Genomic DNA, 24554 nt, shown 5'->3' with positions numbered 1-24554 from the left:
AAGCGAACAGTTCACATATGGCTGGCTTTTAAATTAGCTATATCCACTTAGAAGAAAACAACTAAGACTTCATAGTGGACAGCTAGATGACATTTCAGCTCAATGTGCAACAGCAGTGGAAAGAGCAAAGAAGATATTACATTCGTACAGTATTTTAAAAAGATTTTGGAATAGTATGTTAAAATATGAAATGGTATGCCAACACCTTGAATACTGTGTTATTGTTTAAGTCCCCCATTTCAAGAAGGGCAGAACAGAAAAAGGAACATTTCAGAGGAACAGTGAAAATAAAGGCTTAAAGGGTAAATATTTAAAGGCAAGAATTAAGTACAAGGACAGATTAGAATTATTTAGGGTAATAAGACAGAAAGATGACAAAGTTAAGGAAGTAGTAATGGTTTAGAGAAGGTGGTCATTAAAGCCCTGTTATTTATCCTGGCTCATAATACAAAGATCAAGGACACACTTTTGTCAATACTGATTTTCTAAGGATATTTAATGCTCCCCCAATTTCTTGGGAAAAATCTTGGTAGTACATACTCCTAGCAGCCATGGAAGGTTTTATATATTTCTAATCTTCCCACCATTCAAAAATCTGTCTCCCTCCAAGCCAATCTATTTCTTATATCTGTTGGTCTGTTTATTTTTCTTAGACATCAATTGTGGTAGTATTTAAACAACTCAAAATATACATGTTTAGAACAGGGATTTCTAAAACAACAATTCTGAGGACTTTAACAGCTAATTACTTACTTTGTCTGCAGCTGCCAACAAGTTGTCAGCCATTTTGTCAAGGTTTGGTGCTTTCCCTGTGTAAATGAATCTCATCATTTCTTTAAAAACCTCAGGGTCTACATCATTTATTTCTACACGATTCTGTTGAATAAAAACAAAAAAAGGAAAACCATAACATCTATAAATTTTGGAGTAAAAATTTAAGATCACCTGGTTTGTGTATTACAAGTTTTTATTTCATATCCATCATATAGAACCTTACAAGGTTAAGTTGGCACTTCTAGATTCAACTATAGACCTATAGTCAAGCTCCTCTTTTGCCAGCAGCTTTATCAGTTAGTCAGACGGACATCATAGAACCTTTTAGATGTGGCTGGATTTGTATGGAATCTGCAGTGCAAAAGTATATACAGAGAATCCTAAATATGGTCTATGGAGTTTTTAAAAATACATCCTGGCCTGGATTTAAATCCATCAACATTCCTTTGAACAGCAGAGATTACAAGTATTGGAGAGAGCAAAAAGTTGGCCAGCAGCAAAGAGGAGAGTGAGCCTTAATTTGTTCCGTTTAATAGGGCCAATTTGTTCTGAAAGTGATTTTTAAAGGAGGCGTGGCAAAGATTGTATTTGTACCTCACCTGAATCCCACAGTTTAGGGCCCTCCATTAAGAAACGCCTGGCCCTGGTCTTTGCAAGTTAGAACCTGAATTTCATCAGCATCCCTAAATACAGCTGTTGCAGTAGCATAGGGTATTGAGACACAGGCTGTAAAAAGACAAGGACCAGGATCTTGAAATGGATACAGAATTGGAAAGGCCATTATGCATTTTGAAGCAGCTGTAGTTTTTAGTACAGGGTCCTCCTCACATGTGGGATTCACTTACAAGAGGAAACATCATTGTACCCTGCAGGACTCCAGGTGAGAACCTTCAATGAAAGTGAGAACTGCCCATTAAAAATCCTTTGGGATCTAACCAAGAGCAAAGCATGAATCCACATTAATGAAATTCCACCTACTGCTGCTGCACCATGCAAGCTCTTAGCAGCACACTGTTAAGAACAGAGTTAATATATACGCATATATGTTTGAGCTGTGCATAGCCCTATAATCACAGACTCATGTTCACCAAGGCTCAATGGGACAAAATTCTTTTGCAAGCCACCCTAATATTGCCACAGAATGTAACTCGTATCTTCATAAAATGCACTTCATATTCCATTTCTCACTCCCCAAACACACCCAATGATCGTTTAGTTGAAAATCCTCATGAACATTAAAATTAGTCAGTGATATTCAACTATGGTTTTATTTTTATTTTTTTGCTAGGTTCTGCATGTGATCCAGATCCAGGGGCTTTCACTTTGTTATCCAGGTGGCCTGCCTCAAAATCTTACTTCCCATGTATGCTAAGGAAGAAGGAAGCTTGCAACCAACTACACCAGCTCGGTTTCTGAACTCCACAGGCTTGAGCTGCTGTGGTGTTCGCCAGACAGTCCAGCTGCCCAGCCTACATTTATGGTTCCCTATGCTCCTTGGCTGCAAGCTGGAGTCTATCTTGCTGCTGCCTAGCTACATGGAACAGGCTAGAGAGCATGCCCTGTAATCCAATTAACACCCTCCCATGGTGAAAACTGGAGAGCTGCAGGAAGTCCCAACAGAGAGACAGAAAAAAAAGCCTTTCAGGCACCTGAATGCAGCAAAATGTGGAATTCCATGTCATCTTGGAAAGATACAAAATTTTGGGCCATGAAATTATTGAGTTCATAGGTCACTAATTGTGATGAAGGGTAGTCTGCAAACCCAGGAAGAAAATACTGCATCGTTTTATGCTTTGTTCATATTTTCAATGTTATAAAGGCTAGAAAGAGAACCAAGGGCTGAAATCCATGGCAAGTTCTATAGCTGCAGAACTATGGAATACACAGGGTCAGGTCTAGAACAATTCAGATGAGTGTCATCTCCAGATCTAATAGGGACTAGAAGGGCTCCAAGATGATGTTACAGCTAAGGTACAACTGGAATAGTTTAGCCATTATCTACATGATCACCGTGCCCAAGGAGGAGAGATTAAGAGATTTTGGGATAACTAGCATGTGATTGTTTCTTGAGAATGTATGTCCTTCCTAGATTTTCAAAATTTGTTAGGTTGCCCTATCTCTCTTAAGGAGATGATGACATTCACGCAGTGGTCCCAACCACTGACAGCTAGCTTTCACTAACCAAGATGAGAACGGGTCCAGTTTGCATGAAGTGGCACTGATTTACCTCAATGCTTTTAGAACCGGTGCTTGCAAAGCTAGTTCAAACCCAGTCAGAGCAAGCAGTACAGTTACCTATTCTGCACTAGCTCCCCAATTCTATGGTACTGGAGAAATTGCTAGAATTTGAAGTATTCTTTTCCACTATATAGGTAGATGGCTCCTCACTACAGGAGATATAAAGAGCACGAAGCAGTCTGGACTGATTAAACTACTATCCCTGTAGACCAGTTGTATGCGTGAAGTGTTTGTGGAATCTGTGGTTGAAGAGAAGGATCTCAGTCTCTCTCAAGGCTTCACTGCGAAGTTAATTTGAGTTACAACTCTAACCCTAACTCTAGTCATGTACACATAAAATCCCTTATCTCAAGTGCGGTGGAGCTTTTAACTCTAGTTGGCTGGCTCATAAGTGGTATAGGCTACAGCTGATGTATTAGCAGCTGGCAAGTTGCACGCCCAACTACGCTAGTGTGGACGTGGTGTAGCTCCACTTGAATGCTACTAGTTCTGCAGTATCTTACCACAATTCTCCTTTTGTGCTCAAACGACAGACTGAGTTTTCCCAATGAATTGTGAAAATCTGAGTGGCTCATCTTACTGCAGCACAAAGAACCAGGGGATACGCCCCAAAAGTCTTAGGGTCACACAAAGATGAGTGCAGCACCAGCATGGACAGAGCCGCTCAAGTGTAATTTCGTAATGTGGCTCAAGATAGTTTGAGTTACTGACATAGGGTGGTGTCAATTCAATGATACCTTGAGATATTAATCTGATTGACATAACTTTTCCATGTTAAGCACTCACTTTTATCTTTATCAATCAATGAAGTACAATTGAGTTTTCTATAAGTTTTTCCTTTTCTTTGGAATCAGAACGAGAGTAGCACCTTAAACTTTCAGTCACGCTTACCTTTTTGCTTTCCTCCATTTCATGTTCAAACATTGCATTAAAAACTGGTGAACGAGCTGTAGCAAAAGAATTAAGCATTAAATACAGTTAAATAGCCGGATTTTAACATTTTTATTTAATAAAACAAAAATGTTACAATACAAAAGTAAAAAAGTACCTGCAAGGACAGACTTATGAGCTTTGAATTCTTGTCCTCCTACATAAAAACTGCAATCTGTAAATCTTGTGGTTTCCCAGAGATTCCCTAAATCTTCTGCTAGTCGACATTCAGGTACCTTCAAAGTGTTTGTATTAGACTGTCCCGATATATTTACTGAGTCTTGGACCACGCTTACCTAACAGAAAATCACAGTAAGACAGAAACTCCTTCATAACTGAATCATTAAATTATAGCACCTACACTAGAACTTGAGTAATTCTTAGACAAAGCAAAAATATGTTTGGTGCTTCTGTCTCTCACCCACAACCCTAAACCAGCCAAAATGCAATGGTGGGAAAGACTACATTTCAGAGTGTCTAGGTTTTATGAAACAATACTAGAGCCAAAGAAACAACCCTTTTAAGAAGTGTAAGAGAAATAAGCTTTTTCTTTTCAATGATACAAACATTGGTTCATTTAGCATAGTTATCTGACCAAGACAAAAATCAAGAGCATGATGCTACAAACAGCATTATAAAAAGGCCAGAGATTAAATCAAAGGCAGGCACTATGCTTGGGAGAGAAATGGAATCTCTAATTAAAAATTATTGCTATTTCAGAAACAAATCAACAAAATATAAGACCCTTCACACACCTGAGAAACAGAACACATATTCGTAAACCAACAACACTTAAAGGCTCTCCCTTTACTGAATCCAAACTGATTATGTGAGCAGAGAAAAAGCAGAGTTTCATAAAAGTGATCGTGGGTAGTTCTTATCAGTAAATTACCCCAATTAGTCAAAATGAACTTAGACAACTTTATTTAAAATGGTAGACTGATAAAGCAAATGAACTAGGTACCAGTAAAATAAAGCCCCTTCATTATTCACTTTGCCTTTGCCCCGCTGGGGCACAAATTAAATGTGGACACTTTCCTCTTAAAGAGTTTAAAAGTGGTTCTTCTAGAAAAAAATGAGTCTATAATGTAGCATCGAGGCACCATGTAAACTCAAATGTTTGTGTCTAAAATATGAAATTTGGTTTTAAATTAAATTAAACCAAGAAGATTGTGAAAGATGTGCATCTGAAGTGGTTCTTGACTTTTCTCCCTGTATTTTGCTGGTTTTTGTCGTCTTTGGGAAGGAATGGGAAGATGGTAGTGGAGTTCTTCTGATGTGTTTTCAGGGTATGTCTACACTGCAACTAAAAAACTGCGGCTGGCCCATGTCAGCTGACTCAGGCTCGCAGGGATCAGGCTATAGGGGCTGTTTAATTCCAGAGCAGACACTGGGGGTCGGGCCGCAGCCCAGGCTCTAAGGACCCTGTGAGGTGGGAGAGTCCTAGAACACAGGCTGCGGCCCAAGCCCCAACGTCTACACCACAATGAAACAGTCCCTTAGCCCAAGCCTGAGCCAGCGGGCATGAACCAGCCACAAGTTTTTAACTGAAGTGTAGACATACCTTGAGAGTCTGCTCACAGACTGAACACCATCTTTTTGCTCTATGGTGATGGGGAACAAATGAGAAACAGCTCAGCATGGGGTCTGATCTGGTGACAAATGCCTGGAAATTAAGCTCCCTAAAGGAGAGCAGAGAGTGAGCCAAAGCAGTGCTGAGAAACACTGGACTGGTGCCGGTCCCTGAGATCTCCTTGACACAGTTTAAGAAGGCAGCACGCTGGTCCCTGGTATCAAAAAGGTTGAGAAACATTGAGCTAAAGAATCTTGATCAGTGATTCTCCAAACTAAGCTATAGAAATTTAGAAGTGGAATAGATAAGGTGAGAGCACTCAACTGACTGCTCTGTTTGGATCTCTAGAGCCATAGAATATGGTTCAAAGGCAGATGGATGTGGCCAAGCCCCATGGACATGTCTGAGTTGAACAATCTAAACTTCATCTGAGCAGTCCAAATGTCAGATAAGGAAAGGAAGGATGGTCCAGTGGTTAAAACACTAATGCAGAACTTGGGTTCAATTCCCTACTTCGTCACAGACTTCATGTGTGACTTTGGGCAATTCCCCGAGGCCTGGGTCTATATTACAAAAATGCTGCCAGTTTAGTTGTCAGGCTACAGTGCGGGGGGGGCACACCTCACACACCCTGATAGGGTTATTCTGGCCACCCTCACTGTAGATGCAACTATACTAGCAGAAGTGTGTTTCTGTTGGCATAGCTAATGTCATTCAGGAAGGTGATGTAGCTATGCTAGCAGAACTCTTTCTGCTGGCTTACACTGTATCTACACAAGGGGGCTCTGTCCATACAGGTTTCAGAGTAGCAGCCGTGTTAGTCTGTATCCGCAAAAATAACAGGAGTACTTGTGGCACCTTAGAGACTAACAAATTTATTAGAGCATAAGCTTTCGTGGGCTACAACCCACTTCTTCGGATGCATCCGAAGAAGTGGGTTGTAGCCCACGAAAGCTTATGCTCTAATAAATTTGTTAGTCTCTAAGGTGCCACAAGTACTCCTGTTATTTCTGTCCATACAGGCATGCCAGCCATGGCTCTGTAGGTATTCAAGACCTAAGCATGTCCTTCTGCGTCATTTCCCCCTCTGTAAAATGGGGTACAATAGTACTTTCCTATCTCACAGAGATGTTGAGATGATAAAAACATTAAAGATGGTGATACTCTGATATTATGATAAGAAAGGCCATACAAGTACCTAGGTGATATAGATCACGATCCAGAAAAAGTCTATGATGTTAGCTTAAGTTAACAGGATATTATATAATTTTTTCATCTACACGATTTTAACATGTTAGGCTACACATTTTATTACAGTAAGGGATAATGAATTAGCTACTTAAATATTACATACGGACTCCAAAAGCTAAATTTCATAATCTCTGCTATAGCCATAATGATTAGTATCAGTTTTTGGATGCCTGTTACATAGGCATTTTTTCTATGGCTGTTTTAAAACAACCCTGAACTATGTTTCTTTCCCCACCCCCATATAAATCCTTATTATCACGAGTTTATGACTCAACCATTAAAAACTTCTCAGGGCAGAAATTTTCCACACACACATATTTTCCTAGTGAAAACACAGCACATGGAGCTTTAGTAGTACTGAAAAGACCACCAATGGCAACATGCAACAAAGTGGACGGCCATAGCTAATCTGCACATACATGGTGCAATCTGGTAACAGTCCACATAATCCCAAGCAGTCTTTCATCTATTTCCTAGCCTTTCTCCCTTTCACCGACAATCACACCATCCCCACTACGCGACTCATTTCTTATGTGAGGTTTATCTTGGTCTTCTCCCACTCTTCCATCCTCCAGTCCCCTTTTCCTTAGTCCCTTCTTTATGAGTCTATAAGAATGGAAAAAGTTTAAGGCCAGAGGGTATCATCATGATCATCTAGTCTGACCTCCTGCACATTGAGGCCACAGAACTCACCCACCCATTCCTGTCACAGACCCATAACCTCTGACTGAATTACTGAAATCCTCAAATCATGATTTAAAGAGTTCAAGTTACAGAGATTCAACCATTTTACACTACAGTAGAACCTCAGAGTTTTGAACATGTAGGGAATGGAAGCTGTTCATAACTCTGAAATGTTCATAACTCTGAACAAAACGTTATGGTTGTTCTTTCAAAAGTTTCCAACTGAACACCGACTTAATACAGCTTTGAAACTATTATGCAGAAGAAATATCTTAATTTAAATGAAACAAGCACAGAAACAGTTTCCTTATCTTGTCAAATCTTTTTTTATTAAACTTCCCCCCCCCCTTTTTTTTTTTTAAAAGTGGTTTACTTTTAAACACAGTACTATACTGCATTTGCGTGTGTGTGTGTGTGTGTGTGTGTGTGTGTGTGTGTGTGTGTGTGTGTGTGTGTGTGTGTGTGTGTGTGTGTTGGGGGGCCGGGGAGCAGCTCTGTTGCTGTCTGATTGCGTACTTCCAGTTCCAAATGAGGTGTGTGGTTGACCGGTCAGTTCGGTAACTGGTGTTTGTAATGCTGAGGTTCTACTGTAGTTTAAACCTGCAAGTGATCCATTTCCTATGCTACAGAGCAGTGTTTCTCAAACTTTTTGTGCTGGCGACCCCCTTTGGACAAAAAATTGTGCCACCTCCATCCCACACTAACGCTTGAAAAAATTGCAACCCCCTACCCTAAATATCATTAAGTAAATTATGAATAATACTCAGGACTGGCATGAGAGGGTGGCAAGCAGGTCAATTGCCCAGGCCAAAGCAGGCCCTCCGAAGCTAAGTTACATGCCTCAGCCCCGGGCTGCAGGGCTTGGGCTTGGGCCCCGGCTCAGGCTTTGACTTGAGCCTCACCGTCTGGGGCTGAAGCATGTGACTTAGTTTCAAGGGGCCCCCTGTGGCGTGGATCCCTGCTTGCCACCCCCTAATGCCAGCCCTGCACTTGTGACCCCCTAAACCCATCCTGTGACCCCCCCAGGTTGAGAAACACTGCTGTAGAGGAAGGCAAAAATAACCCTAGGATCTCTGCCAATCTTGTAACATGGGAGACCAGAATTGCACACATTATTCCAGATGAGGTGTTACCAGTGCCTTGTATAATGGTACTAACACCTCTCTCTCTCTACTGGAAATACCTCGCCGGATGCATCCTAAGATTGCATTAGGATTTTTCACGGCTGCATCGCATTGGTGGCTCAGTTATCCTGTAATCAACCAATATACCTAGGTATTTCTCCTCTGCCGCTTCCAACTGATAAATCCCCAGCTTATAGTAAAAATTCTTGTTGTTAGTTCCTAAGTGCATGACCTTGCACTTTGCACTATTCAATCTCATCCCATTTCTATCACTCCACTTTTCAAGGTCATCCAGATCTTCCTGTATGATATTCCGGTCCTCCTCCATTTTGGCAATACCTCCCAACTTTATTATTAGTAACCATAAATTTATATGAATTAAACTTTTTTTTTTTTCAATGCCACTGAAGGTAGAATTTCCTATTTAAATTTTGCAAAACTGGCATAGGCAAAAAACAAAATACTGAAAATATCCTGAACCGAATATTTTCTATTTCTGGTAGAATATCCTGTAATATTGAAAATTAAGGCCATAATCCTGTAAACGCTTCAAAAGGTACATAAAATTACTCACAGGAATAATCCCATTGACTTCAGTGGGCCTACGCTGGTTTACAATTAAGAATACACAAATATTTGCATTTTTATTGAACTCAATGATAAAATCTGTGTCATTTCAAAACAAAGTTGCTCCAATGTTAACAATGAAAAGTTATTTAGACTTTCAATATGTAAACAAAGTCACTATGACCTTTTTTAGATGTACAGGCCAGGATTTTATTTATTTAGTTGTTTTAAGATTCTATCTCTCCTAAACCTGTATTTAGGCACCCCAGACTAAGATTTTCAAAAGCACCTACATGACTCACTGGCACAAGTCCCACTGTCTTCAAACTACAATCCTGACAGAGGAGTGTGGCCCAATGAAGCAATTCAGTTTCTTGACTTGCGAGAGTCAATGTGTCAGAGGATGGCGTTGGTTGCACATATAGCACAGGCTATTTGTTTTGTTTGAGTTTTTGCTGTTCTCACAGTAGGATGTTAATGGGGCCCCGGACTTGCCTCTTTCACAAGAGAGTCACAATTAAAATTCTAAACTTCTCAGGAGAAAAGAAATCTATACAAAATTAAAAATTCTATAAATAATAAAGAAATAAATACATCTACATTAGTACTTTAAGAGTATAAAATGGGAAAAAAGTAAAGAACTAGCAACATGTAAATAAAAAAGGTTAAACTTAAAAAATAAATTGAAATTGAAAATTGATTAAAAATCATGCTCTTTATCCATCCTGCTACTTGTCAGTGGTGACTCAGCTTGTTAAGCAGCCGAGCATAACTCCGCTTGGTTGTTTGGCACTCCAGTCTTTGCTGTCACTGAAATCATAACCATATCACCATATCCTGCTGGTCACAGGAACACTAGGCAGCATATTACAAAAGACAGTCCTGTGTGCAGCACTCTACATTAAATCTGAGGCAGACTGAGTAATTCCCCTTCAGCCTGCAGGGAAGGAAGAAGTATGTGAAGTTCTCCCTCCCTGACTTGGCGTTCTGGAACCCCGTGCAGTGATTCCCCCTGAAAACCAGGGCTAGGTGTATCTACTCATTTTTTTTCCAAACTGTGCATACAGTAGATTCACTTACAGTAACTCCTCACTTAAAGTCGTCCCGGTTAACGTTGTTTCGTTGTTACGTCGCTGATCAATTAGGGAACATGCTCATTTAAAGTTGTGCAATGCTCCCTTGTAACATCGTTTGGCAGCTGCCTGCTTTGTCCACTGCTTGCAGGATTCTCTGGAAGAACAGCCCCTCCTCATGGGGATTAGAACCGGGGGGACTGGCAGTCCCCTCCCCACCCAATCAGCTCCCCTAAATTCCCAGTAAGGTATATGGCTCAGCAGCTGCCCAGCGGCAGTTCAGCTGTCCCTCCCTCACTGCTGTGCTGCTCCTCGCCTGCCCTCTGCCTTGGAGCTGCTGCCAGGAGCTTCCTGCTTGCTGGGATGGGGGTGGGGGGTGGGGGTAAGAGAGGTGCTGATGTCAGGATGTCCCCCTGCTCCTGCCCCCCCGCTCCGTAACCCCTCTCCACAAAGCAGAGGAGGGGGACAGGGCTCAGGGACAGAAAGGAGGGAGCTTGCTGGAAGCTGTTACTTCCTGTCTGAACTGGCTAATCTGCTTAAAAGGGCAATGTACTTGAAGTGCGGTCAGCGTACTTAAAGGGGCAATGCATGTCTCTCTCTCTCTCACTCATGCATTCTCCCCCCAACCCCCAGCACTTTGGAAAGTCAGCACCTGTGCAGTCGTGCATGTGCTGTCAGGAGGAGGGAGTGGTGTGCTCTAGCTGGATAGCATTGGCTCATCTTCATGTTCAGTTTTTGCAGGGAAATGTTTGCAGCTACTGCCCTGCATCTATTGTGTTTTCACCCTCCTGCTTCAGTCCATGCTGCCTTGTAGAGTGTGAGGCTACATTAACAACAGCATATTAACCCTTGAGAGCTCAGCTGAGTGCTAGTTCATCATTTAGCAGCAAGGCATTCCCTGGGAAATATTCCACCCTCTGACTCCACCACCTCAACCAAGCTTCACAATCATTCATTGCTGTGTACAATATTAAACTGTTTGTTTAAAATTGTTTAAAAAACTTATACTGTATATGTATATGTCTTTTGTCTGGCAAAAAAAATTTCCCTGGAACCTAAGCCCCACTATTTACATTAATTCTTATGGGGAAACTGGATTCGCTTAACATCGTTTTGCATAAAGTCGCATTTTTCAGGAACATAACTACAACGTAAGTGACAAAGAGTCCTGTGGCATCTTATAGACTAACAGACGTATTGGAGCATAAGCTTTCGTGGGTGAATACCCACTTTGTCGGATGCATGGGTATTCACCCACGAAAGCTTATGCTCCATTACGTCTGTTAGTCTATAAGGTACCACAGTCACTTTTTACAGATCCAGACTAACATGGCTACCCCTCTGATACTTAACGTTAAGTGAGGAGTTACTGTATTAGTAACCTCTTTGTTGCCAGCAAAAAAGTTGTCATTATCCAGGAGTTAATAAGAAGCAGACAGGTTTGTGGGGTCCAGGGAAGGAAGTGCTGGGAACATGTCTTCTCTGGCTGCAGATGTGCAAAGGGAAATCATGCTTCACCAAAGCCATGTTGACACTTCCCCAACATATTGTGTTTATCTAGGTGTCTGATAATTCTGTTCTTTACTATAGTTCCAACCAATTTGCCAGATACTGAAGTTATGTTTACTGTCCTGTAATTGCCAGGATCGCCTCTAGAGCCTTTAAAAAAAAAAAATCGAAATTACATTAGCTATCATCCAGTAATTTGGTACAGAGGCTGATTTAACTGATAGGTTACATACCACACTTAGCAGTTCTGCAGTTTCATATTTGAGCTCCTTCAGAACTCTTGTGGGAATACCTCGTGACTTAACTGTTTAATTTATCAATTTGTTCCAAAATCCATTCTATTGACATCTCAAACTGGGACAGTTCCTCATATTTGTCACCTCTCCCTGTGCGGTGGGAGGGGAGGTTGTGGGAGGCAGCAACAGGGGAGCATGAGGGCCCATTGAGCCATGCAATAGTCTTGTCCCTGTGAGCTTGAGTGGAGGCTGTGGGGAGGGCAACAGTGGGGAGAGAAACCATGCAGCTCTGCAGTCCCCAAAACACCCTTGTCTTCCTGAGGAAAGCCTTAGTACCTGCACTGCAGCCTCCCTCCCCAATGCTGCTCTGCCCACAGCCTCCCCACCCAGCCACAGCACCACGACTCCAGCAGGGGATGCGGGCTACCCAGCCCCTTACTTCCTGTATGGTCACCAGGTAGAGGCAGGTGTGCGGGGCTGCAGCCAGGGAAGGAAGCACTGGGATGTGCCAAGCACTTCTTTCCTTGACTGCAGCCCTGCTAATCTACCTGCGGCCAGGGGCTTCCTTCCCAAAAAAGGAACTGTCTCCAGGCCTGTGTATAAGTGATGTAAAAACAGGGATTCAGAATTAAAGTTGCAAAAAAATTGTCATTTGTAGGTGGGTTCCTTTGTCATAGTGCTTCAAAACAGTGTAAAGTCTTTCACATAGCAGCCTAAAATAGCTGAATAGTGGAATAAGTGCAGTTTAAGCAGGATTTCAACCTTAATTACATAGCCTTTGCTTGAGTGTTAAGCCAGAAGTTATTTTAACAAATTTATTGTAAACTACTAAATATGATGCTTCTTTCTGCCTTTAGAGGCAGAATATCTCTAACACTTAATATTAGCCAATGATATTTTGAAAATACGGGAAGAAATATTTGTTTTGAGATTAAATAATATGTTTGAATTTATTGTTAGGAATACCTATTTCTTAATAGAACAGATAAGTCTCCTATGTTCAAAATTATATATGTATTTTATCTTTAAAATTATGTAGTGCAAGTCATTTTCAAATATAAACGCTATCAGGTAAAGTTCAGTGTAAATTATTTGATACTGGGCAGGTTTTAAAAAGAGCTCATGAGGATCCTTGCATAACCATCAAGTATTTGCTACATTTGCTTTTATCAACCAAATAATTGTATTCAGAATAAATTCATCATGCAACTAATTTCACTTGTCTGTCTAAGTGAAAATAAGATGCACTATATTTGCACCATCTAGTCTCAGGGGCCACATTTCAATTATTCTTCCTACACAGCATAATGACATATAATTAAGTTGTAATCTTGCCAAGACAATTTTACACATTTCCTGTAAATACGCAGATCAAAGCAAACTTATTAGCAGTTAAAGCATCTATCATCCCCCTAAGCCACTAATCAGTCCATGGCAGCAGTGATATATACATTGGCAGGTTATAATACCAGATGCACTAAGATCACAACCGTTTTCTCTGGGTTCCATTTTTAAAAAGTCATAAGCTGTCTGTGACGGGTTGGATCACAGAAACCCCCTTGGGAGCTGCCACCCAATGTGCAAAGACTACCCCTGCTTCTGTTTTCCCTGCCAGCTCAGGATTCCAGCACCCTGTCTTGCTGAGCCAGACACTCCAGTCTGCTCTAACAAAGACTCAGGGTCTGGATCGCTTGTCCCAAAGCTGCAAGTTTACCTGAAAACCAGCTCACAGGAGTGTGCTTGTCTTTAGCACTCAGATGCCCAACTCCCAATGGGGTCTAAACCCAGATAAATCCGTTTTACCCTGCATAAAGTTTATGCAGGGCAAACTCATAAATTGTTCGCCCTCTATAACACTGATAGAGAGATATGCACAGTTGTTTGCTCCCCCAGGTATTAATACATACTCTGAGTAAATTACTAAATAAAAAGTGATTTTATTAAATACAGACAGTAGGATTTAAGTGGTTCAAAGTAGTAACAGACAGAACAAAGTAAGTCACAAGCAAAATAAAATAAAATGCGCAAATCTATGCCTAATCAAACTAAATACAGATAAGTTCCTCACCAGTTCCAGAATGCTCCCTTTTACAGGCTACTCTCCCTTTAGCCTGGGTCCAGCAATCTCTCACAACCCCTGTAGTCTGTCTTTTGTTTCAGTTTCTTTCAAGTATCCTGGGGGGGTGGAGAGGCTCCTTCTTTAGCCAGCTGAAGACAAGATGGAGGGGTCTCCCCCAGGCTTAAATAGACTCTCTCTTGTGGGAGGAGACCCCCCTCCTCCCTCCTATGCAAAGTCCAGCTCCAAGATGGAGTTCTGGAGTCACCTGGACAAGTCACATGTCCCTGCATGACTCAGTCTTTACAGGCTGAAGCCATTGTCCACATGGTATCTTGCATGTCTCCAGGAAGACTTCTTATGTGGATTGGAGCATTCCAAGATGCATTGTTCCCCAAGTGTTTCCTGATTAGGTACTTAACCTGGCGAATTCCTTCCTAACGAAGCTGGCCAAATGAAGCTGGCCAAATGCCTCCCGAAGCTTACTTAGAAACCAAGCAGGCATACAGCCCATATTCTTAACCTCAAGTAGAAAATGATATATATATATGTACAAATAGGATGAATAGATATAGTAGACCATAACCTTTACGGAGATATGTTACCTGGCACAGGCAGCACAAAACATATTCCAGTTATGTCATACATACATTTATAAGCACCCCCTCCCCATAAAGCCTTATGGGGTACACTGTCACACTGTCTTACTGGATTTTAGTAAGACCATTTAGGTTACTGGCATAATTTATTATGATTTACATTTTATTTCCTCATATGTTTCTCCATAAGGCTAAAATTAACTCCATGATATGCACTAAGTATACAGGTATTTATTCTGTTCTGCTTTAAGTAACCTGCACATTTGTTCACACTGTAATGTTATAAAGGTAATAAGTTACGCAACTAACCTTCAGGCTAAAATCCAAAATATAAGTCAGATCAGTATACCTACAGTAGTTCGATTTTAAGAATTTAAATATATCAGTTTTTAAATTCCCTCTCATGAGCAGAAGTTGCTGTAGGAACCTTGCCACTGGGTGAAAAATTAAGACAGCTATTCATTAAAGAACTGATGTCCATTCTACTTGAGAAACTTGCTAAAATATATTCATTACGAATGTAGTACTGTTTCCTCTTGACGTTCAGCTTGTTTTGTAATAACAATCTAGGATCCAAATATATTCCTAAGCTAGTGGAGAAGAGTCTGATTGAGTTTCCATCTATGGGATGCATCAACCTCCTTTTGTATAAGACGCTCTACAGCTCATTCCCTAGTCACTCAGAGAAGTCCAATAGGTTCACTGTAATAAGATCACACCCGTTTTGGTATTTAGTACATATATATCAAAGAAGAAAATACTCAACACACCATATTCACATTTATGGTTTTAAACTTGCTGATTTACCATATCTACAAGAAACTGCATAATTTTATTAAATAGAATCTTTTTGCTTAGATTTTTAAAAGCTATCTTAATTAATTAAAAACCCATACCTCACAAAATAATGTAAGCTTGTCATCTGGTAACAAACCATTAGCTTCATCAAGTAAAAAATCTCTTCGGATAAATTTTTTAAAACCCCAATCCTTGCCTTGCACAAATCGATATGCTCTTTGGCTTTCTGGTAAAAGAAAAGAAACAGAACAGGTATGCTCAAGCAAAACAATTTGTTAAACAGAAATATAAGGGGTAACTGAGCTTAAAAAAAAAAAAAAAAAAATCAATACTGAGAAAGCTTAAGAGTTAAATTGATTTAACTAAAGTCAGTTTAACGTAGTTCATGTATTGTGTCATTTGTTAGAAAATCCTAAACAATATTTACTTTGTTTTTAAAATTTGTCCAGAATAATTTTTGCTATATTGTTGCCTAGAATTGTCTAGAATAATCTTATTTGTACTAAATCAAGGACTATTCATTTAGATATTTCCTCTCTAGCTACTAGCTAATTTGTGTAGTCACCCAAGCTGGTTGGGAAAAAAATTTCAATCAGACAACTCTGATTATTCAAAAGCAAAATTGTTTGTGAGAAAGGGTTGGTTTTGATGAATTTTTTTTAAAAAGTTTTGAAATTGTCAATTTGTTTTGACAAAAACAAAAAAGTCCTGTTTTTCAGGTCAAAATGACCTTTCATTTAGATATTTTAAAATTATTTTATGATAAAATATAAAACAATAAAAGCAGTTGTTTTGATTTTGAGGTCTCAACTGAGAATTTGAATTTTTTAGATTTTGGTTCATGAATTTTCAAGATTTCAACTCTCTCCCTTTTGGGTCAGGAAAATTTTTCAAAATCTTGAAAACAGTAATGCAAGCTTTAATCTTAATTATAAATCTATTGATGTCAAAGATTGCACAGGTGTAAATGAGTTAATGAAGGCACAATATGGTGTGCAGAACCTTTATTACTGGGAATAATGAACAAGAGAACTTTGTTTGCCTCTCAATAACTATATTGAGTTTATAGGACTGGCACTTTGAAAAGCAATCTTTTACTTGAAAAATGATCATATGATCTGAAGTCAGACACAAACATGGAAACCTCTACCCCTAATAACTGGTATTAGTTATCATTCTGAACACGCTGAAGATCAGTGTACATGCAAGCCAATGTTATTCACTTTGGTAAACATTATGGCCAAAAAGGCTTACCTGGATCTTATTTAGGTATCAGACATCCTAAATGTTTTAGTAATCAAATCTTTGGTATGTAAAATTACATACCAAAACACCCTAAATTATTTAGATTGCAAAGCCAGGCACTTGAAAGTGAGGAAATGCCATAAATAAGGCTCCATGGACAACCTGAATTCTCCCCTCTTGGGCATTATTATACAGTTTTTAATTCCATAATCACATACTATTCCCCCCCACAAGACCCTGTCCCATTCAGTGCATAAGGCAGTTTTTCAATATTTCTTTCCTCGTTGCCCAATGCCTTGTTTACTGCAACAATATTGAAATCCTGCACTGAATACAAAGTTATTCATTTCTTCATGGTCTTTTCTAGTGTCCTCATCACTGTAGCATCTGAAAGTCTCTCAAACATTTATTCATCTTCACATTTTCTCTAGAATCCCCATTTCAGATATGGGGAAACAGACAAACCAAGTGACTTGCCAGAGGCTATATAGTGAATCAGCAATAGAACAAGGACTAGAATTCACCATTTCTTGAACCCCAACAACATACTCATGCAACCTCTCCTCTGGACTCTTTCCAATTTGTCCACATTTTTCCTAGAAGTATGGCACCCAGAATTGGCCTCAGCAGTGCTGAATGCAGCATAACAATTACCTTCTACGTCTTACATACAACACAGAATTATACTCGCCTTTTTTGCAACTGCATCACATTTTTGACTTATTCAATATGTGATCCACTATAACCCCAGACCTTTTTCAGCAGTACTACTTCTTAGCTAGTGATTCCCCATTTTGTAGCTGTGCACTGGAAATTTTTACTTCCTATGCATAATACTTTACACTTCAATTTCATCTTGTTGATATCTGACCAATTCTCCAATTTTCAAGGTAGTTTTGAACTCTAAACCTGTCCTCCAAAGTGTGTGCAACCTCCCTCAGCTTGGTGTTCTCCACCAATTTTATAAGCATATTCTCTATCTCATTATCTAATACATTAAGGAAAATATGGACTAGTACCAAACCCAGGACAGACCCCTGTGGGACCCCACTAGATATGTCCTCTCAGTTTAATAGCAAACCATCGATAACTACTTCGAGTAAAAAGCAACAGAGGGTCCTGTGGCACCTTTAAGACTAACAGAAGTATTGGGAGCATAAGCTTTCGTGGGTAAGAACCTCACTTCTTCAGATGCAAGCTGAAAGACAGTACTTCGAGTACTGTCTTTCAATCTGTTTCACAACCACCTTACAGTAATTTAATTGTGATTACATTTCTCCAGTTTGCTTATGAAGTTAAGATGGGCTGTGTCAAAAGCCTTATTGAAATCAAGATACAGCACGTCTATACCTTTCCCCCCCGCCCCACCCCACTCCCCTTCCACTAGGCCAGTAACCCTGTCAAAAAAAGAAAACAAAAAGAAAAAAATTAGGTTGGTTTGGAATTGTCAAGAACAAATCATGCCAAGTTGGCTAATATTTATCACTCTATTATCCTCTAGATGCTTTCAAATTGATTGTTCAATAATTTGTTCCTGTATCTTTCCAGGTATCAAAGTTAGGCTGACTGGGTCTACAATTCTTTGGTTCCTCTTTGTTTCCTTTTTTAAAGATAGGTACTATATGTTTGCCTTTCTTCTATCCTCTTGGACTTCTCCCGTCCTCCAGGAGAACTCAAATATAACTGCTAACATTACCAAGATTTCTTAAGTTTTTCTAAGTACCCTATGGTGAATCCTGTCAATTTGAATACATCTAACTTATCTAAATATTCTTTAATCTGTTACGTCCCTATTTTGGCTTGCGCTCCTTGTTGTTAATATTAATTGTGTTAAAGTACCTGATCACAATTTACCAGTTTAGTGAAGACTGAAGCAAAATAGGCATTAAATACCTCAGCCTTTTTGATGTCGCTCATTGTTAGCTCTCCTTGCACACTAAGAAGAGAACCTATGCTTTTCTTCATCTTTCTTTTGCTCCTAATAGATTTATAGAACGTCCTCTTAGTGCCTTTTACGTCCCTTGCTAGGTGTAACTCATTTTGTGCCTTCGCCTTTCTGATTTTCTACCTACTTGCTTGTGCTATTCTTTTCTACTCATCCATAGCAATTTGTCCAGGTTTCCTATTTATATAGAATTCCTTTCTGATTTTCAGGTAAATAAAGAGCTCCTGGTGGAACCATATTAGCCTCTTCCTATTGAAAGGAAAGACAGGAAGAATAGGGATAGTTTCCCATTGCACCTTAATGTTGTCTTCTTGAGACACTGCTCCCTTTTATCCCTAGATTTCCTTCCCCTGGGACTTTACTCACTACTACTCTGATTTTTTTTTTTTTAAAACATTGTCCTTATTCTGATGTTCTCCTGTCTACCTTTTCTCAGAATCATGAAATCTATTAGTTCATGATCACTTTCACCCAAATTGCCGTCACCCTTCAGATTTGCAACCAATTCCATCCTGTTAGTCAGAATCAAGGATAATATGGTTGTCTTCCAGATACCTGCTACCACCTTCTTGAAACAGGAAGTTGTCCCAATACAATCTAAGAATTTACAGGACATTTTATGTTTTGCTGTATTACTTTCCCAACACATGTCTAAGTAGTTCAAGTCCCCCATTACTACCAGGTCTTGTGCTTTGGCACTTTCTGTTATTTATTCTAGAAATGCCTCATCCACCTCCTCCTCTCGTTCCCCCCCCCTCTTTTATTCTGGTCATGCTGATTTCCCAACACTAATAGTCTGGTCATTATGATGTAGAAGGCTTGACATACAGAATAATCAAAACTGGCAATTTATTTGGTTACATTTTGTCATATGCAGGTCCTCAGCCAGTTTCAGAATATCAAGATTTGTTTTAAAAACAACTTGCCTCTCAACTCAAAAACCAACCCAATAGTACAGAAAAATGTTTCTTTTTATCCAAAGAAGGTAAAAATTAACAGCTTTGAGATGCCTGGGAATTCTGAAAAATACTTCAAGAATTACCTCCTACGGAAACTTTTATAGTTTGTATGTGGAGAAGCCTTCTCAGGACTGTGCCGACATGAAATCGTTAGTGAATTTTTTTCAAAATAAATCCATCTATAACAAAGGAGTGCCCAATTCCTACTTCAGCTATCTTCATTTGACAGCTCAGTAACTTTTATAATATGGTAAGGTAAAAAAACTGTAGCACTGTCAGTCAAAATAATTTAATGAATACAAATAAGCTCAAATATAAAGTTATAGGAATGTCTAATTTCTTTCTTCTGCAGTTAATTTTATTTTTGTGGCAACACTGGATGGGAAAAAATTGAAAACTGCAATAGATTTGATTGCATGATATAATGGACTGGGAAACTATGGTATGACTCTATAAAATCTAGTCAAGCAGCCACTATCATAGAGTACAGAAGCAGAGGCAAATTCAACTGGTATAATGTTAATCTGGGCCTCAAGAGGCAAGAGAATAGTGGAAGATCGCCTGCAGACCTTTTGATTTGCCAGGCAGCAAGATGTTGTCCTCCTTCTTAGCCATTTAATAATATATTGTTAAACAGAGCGGATAAAAGTAGTTTAAAATATATTTAATTGTAAATTATATTTTTAAAAGAAACCTCTTTAAATTAAATTTGAAATTATGAGAACCTATGTTAGCCCTAAGCTTATTGTCATGATTTAAATTAAATACAAAAATAATATGAAGCAATACATGTTTGTAGTCGAGTTTTAAAGAAAATCAAACCATGGAACTGGTGGAAGGCAGTGACTAAGCACCTGGAACCAGAGTAAAAACTAGCCTTTGACAGCAGTAGCCTCTACAGTAGGTGCAGAGAGAATATTTTCTTCATTTCAGCTTATTCAAGTAGTTCAGTTCAATGATTAGTACATGCAAGGTTGAGGAACTGATTGAGAGTTGAAAGTCAAAAAAGCTTGTTTTCCTCTTCCAATCTATGAATAAAAAACTAGGTCTGAGGAAGAGATCTACTAGTTCTAGACACGGTGACCAGAACAATCAGATCACATTTGTCCCTTCTGGCCTTACAGTCTAGGAGTTCAATTCAGTAACTACAGAAAATACTCCCTTTGTTTAATAAATTAGTTAGTTTTAAATGCAAAATGTATTTTAATAAACCTTTTTCTTGTCTATCCAGCACATTTAAAATAGTTTTATTTAACTAAAAGATTTTAAAATGCTGTTTTTGTGCATTTCAATGAATTTTCATCCAAAGAGAGCTTGCACCACTCACCATTCACCATAAATAAAAAAATGTAAATATCAAGAATCTAAATGAGTGTATGTCAAGCTATAAAGTCGCCTCACAAAGTTGGTATAAATAGCATATCCTCCTGGATAGCAAAAAGTACCAAGTTTAGTGTAATGGCTATATTTAGTTGTAAGTCAACCATGTTTTAATGGATATCAACCAATGAAACTCACCCTCTCTTCCGGGAAATACAAAAAAGTATAGATGAAAAATAAGATTAAAGTCATTTAAATCAAGGTTTCCTGCTCGCTGATTTAAACAATTTAAATCAATGATGTTATATTGCTTTGATTAGAGTCAATCCTCTCAACTTTAAGGCACCTTGGGGCATGTTTTTGATTCTTCTTGACCAACATCTCAAAACTCATAACATTGTAAAACTTCAATCACAAAATAACTTCCAGAAAGAGGAAAACAAAACAAAGGGTGTTCAAATTAAATATCTCTAGAATCAGCCTAGCAATAACCTCCAACTTCATAAGTTAAAATTAGAAAGCTATCTACATAAAATCAGCAACCAAAATTAAACTGAAAACACAGCAGTTTGTTAAGGGTTTACAATACCGGAGAAGTAAAGTATCAGAGGGGTAGCCGTGTTAGTCTGGATCAGTAAAAAGCAAGTAAAAAGTCCTGTGGCACCTCTCCCCCCTTGGTTTTCACACCTCAACTGCTAGAAGAGGGCCTCATCCTCCCTGATTGAACTGACCTTGTTATCTCCAGACTGATTCTGGCCTGCATATTTATACCTGCCTCTGGAAATTTCCACCACATGCATCTGACGAAGTGGGTATTCACCCACGAAAGCTTATGCTCCAATTCGTCTGTTAGTCTATAAGGTGCCACAGGACTCTTTGTTGCTTTTTAACGAAGTAAAGCAACATGAAAATAGTTACTACACTAGAATTTAAAAAATTAAAGGATCAGTTCTTTATCCATTCCACACACAATTCCCTTCATGTCAAGGAGAATTGTGGACAGGGCTCTGCATCTTTAGTCAACATAATGGATGCCTAGAGCTTGGATCAATACAACACAAAAGGATGGCTAAGTCTAAATAAAAATAAAGCAGCTCCAGATTCAGGAGCCAATAGGAACCTAAATAAAATAATTAGAAAGGCAATGAAAACAAGATTCAAGAGTACAGGTATTCGACCATAGGGTCCAAAAGTGTGTCAGCTGTGGACTCTAAACTTAAGAGTTGCCACTACAAAAACTGCAAGGGGTGGGAAGTTTGCTTATTTCTGATTTTCAAACTAGAGTAAAAAACCCAAAACACTGGTTTCAGCATTTCTTGCTTGTCAGTGTTTAAAATAAAAAGTGAGTGAAAAGTAATAGCTCTCTCACAACATATGATCCCTCTTCACTTCTTATTTGAAATGGATATATCTTTTAGACATCATGAACTACACCTTTAATTAATTGCATGAATGGATAGGGAGATTGTATTAAACTAAATAAAGAATGTTATCCTGTCAACACATACAGGAGTAAACTAGAAGACTTAAAGGGATGGAATATGTTGTTTCCGCCTATGGTAGACAGGAGAGGAAGAACTAGCTCTGGCAGGCATATAATTTGCATATAATGTTACCCCAAGGCACATCTGTACAGGGTTCTATGTTGTATTATTTGGGGCCTGTGTTCTGTTTTTGGAAATTATTTAAGTAATGCACACAGGTGTAGTTATGTAAGGGGAGAAATTACAGGAGGTATAGCCTGAGGAGTCTGGGTTATCCTGAGATAGAAAACAATAAAGACCCAAAAATTCAAGTAAGCCCAGTGGTTCTGGTGTGCTCTGAATTTCCCATCCAGAGATCTGCTAACCTGTGCAGACATCATTTTGAGTGTGTGAACATTTAAACAGTTAACTAACTGCATTGCTGCACAGTCTCATCATATTTGGTGTTTTTCTTAAGCACTCCAGCTCCTTGAATCATGTAGTTACAGGAGAATCTGAACTTTCATGTAAAAAAAAGTTTCTAGACCTCATCCTGTGAGAGAAAAATTTGAAAACATGAAACCAAAGGCTCAAAAGCAAGAAGGCATATATACAAAGAACCCCATTTTTTTTTCTTTTTTAATCTCATGATCTTTTGGGGACCTGGCTCATGATTTCTGAAAGCTTGGGACTGACTATACTGCAACTGGGAAGAAGTAGACCAAAGTTTAGAGTTTTCTACACGCGTGTAAAGAGATGCCAATAAAAAGTATTTCAACGTAATTAATATGGAAATCAATCAGCAAGTGTCAGCGTATGATCAACAATAAGTAAATAAATCCTCTATAAAAAGAAACAAAATTAGGGTAACATAAAACAGAACCCACTACAAGAGCCAGAAAACAGAATAAAGATTGAATCTGAAATGACTGTGGTTAGCAATCTATTATAATTTACGAGATTAGCTCAATGTTCATAGAGGTACAAAATATGAAATAAGATTTTTTTTTTATATTGAATGAAGATCATATGAGGATCTTAAACATTAGATACTTTAAAGTTTGCCTCAGTGTTAAATTCTCTATTTTAAAAGTAAAAGTAAGTTCATTTCAGAGTTTAATTTCATGGGGATTTCCTTAAAAGCCTGCATTACACCATTTGTAATTCCACTTACCCATTGCTTTTGTTTCTTCTCTTTTAGCATTCAGAAGAGAAAATTTGAATTTTGCTCTGACTTCACTTTTTGGACAACTGACTAAAAGCAAATATAATGACAGGTAGTCTTTGCTTTCATCATCTAAACCCTTTGGGTTTACTCTCAGGCACCTGAAACAAATGTAAAGGACTAAATTTTAAATTGGACAGAACAAATTTAGAAACATTTTGATAATACATCATGATGATATACACCAACAAGTTAATGTTGCCCTTGTATTTCCCTCCCCCTTTATGATTGCTGTAACCATGACTTATCTGAAAAACACTAGATACTCAGTATTATAAGCCTTTCAGAAACTTCTCTTGATTATGTTACTTAACTTTTCAACCCCTTAAGTTAAAGAGACCACAAGCAATTGACAAAAATAAGATCTTACCACTTCATTTTGTCATTTGGCCCTGATGAAAATGTAGAACTCTTTAAAACTTCACCCATTTCTTCTCGGCAAAAACTGAAGTTATTAATGGTCCACATGTAGGAAAATTTTACTACTTTAACCTGAACAAAAGATGTAGAAAATTACTTCAATTTGATACTTCAGTTTTTAACTCACTTGTCATATAGGTAACTGCAACCAATGAGAACTAGTTGAATTGTCAGCACTGTTCAAATTGTTATAAGAAAAACATTTGTCTAGACTGATCTTGTGAAAAGAAAAACCCAATCACTGAAGTTTGTATAAGTTACCTGTGTGTAACACCAGCTTTCGGCCACAGGTCCACTGGACATCTCTCCAGGTGGTGGAGGGGTGGGGACTCTCGACATTGCCACCTTTATTGCAGATTTACAGTATCAAGGCAGCAGTCCACACTTCAGCAATTTTCCTACCAAAAAATAAGATTACTATATTTAATAAAATAGAGTGACCAAATAATAGTTTAATTGGGGGGGGGGGGGGAGGAAGAGAATAAGTCTATTACTACATTTTGGTACCCCGGCTATTGTTTTAACTGTGTAATTTTGAAATTCCATTAAGGTAAATTAATGAAAA

The 24554-nt window shown here is 38.8% G+C and overlaps 1 protein-coding gene across 2 annotated transcripts in view; it reads right to left on the bottom strand.

The window, feature by feature from the left end:
* The window catches only part of SPOPL (speckle type BTB/POZ protein like), a 30029-nt gene extending 5701 nt beyond the window's left edge, over positions 1 to 24328 (bottom strand). For both annotated transcript variants that reach the window (XM_065413614.1, XM_065413615.1), the window contains exons 1-7: positions 24251 to 24328; positions 23940 to 24061; positions 23519 to 23670; positions 15511 to 15638; positions 4061 to 4238; positions 3904 to 3959; positions 754 to 876 (exon numbers count right to left, since the gene is read on the bottom strand). In XM_065413614.1, coding sequence (XP_065269686.1) covers positions 754 to 876; positions 3904 to 3959; positions 4061 to 4238; positions 15511 to 15638; positions 23519 to 23670; positions 23940 to 24061; positions 24251 to 24328 — 837 coding nt within the window. The remainder of the gene's footprint in view (positions 1 to 753; positions 877 to 3903; positions 3960 to 4060; positions 4239 to 15510; positions 15639 to 23518; positions 23671 to 23939; positions 24062 to 24250) is intronic.
* Positions 24329 to 24554: the final 226 nt, after the last annotated feature.

Source organism: Emys orbicularis, chromosome 11, assembly GCF_028017835.1.
Source record: "Emys orbicularis isolate rEmyOrb1 chromosome 11, rEmyOrb1.hap1, whole genome shotgun sequence".
Lineage (NCBI taxonomy): Eukaryota > Metazoa > Chordata > Testudines > Emydidae > Emys > Emys orbicularis.
This window is presented reverse-complemented; position numbering and strand designations above follow the sequence as displayed.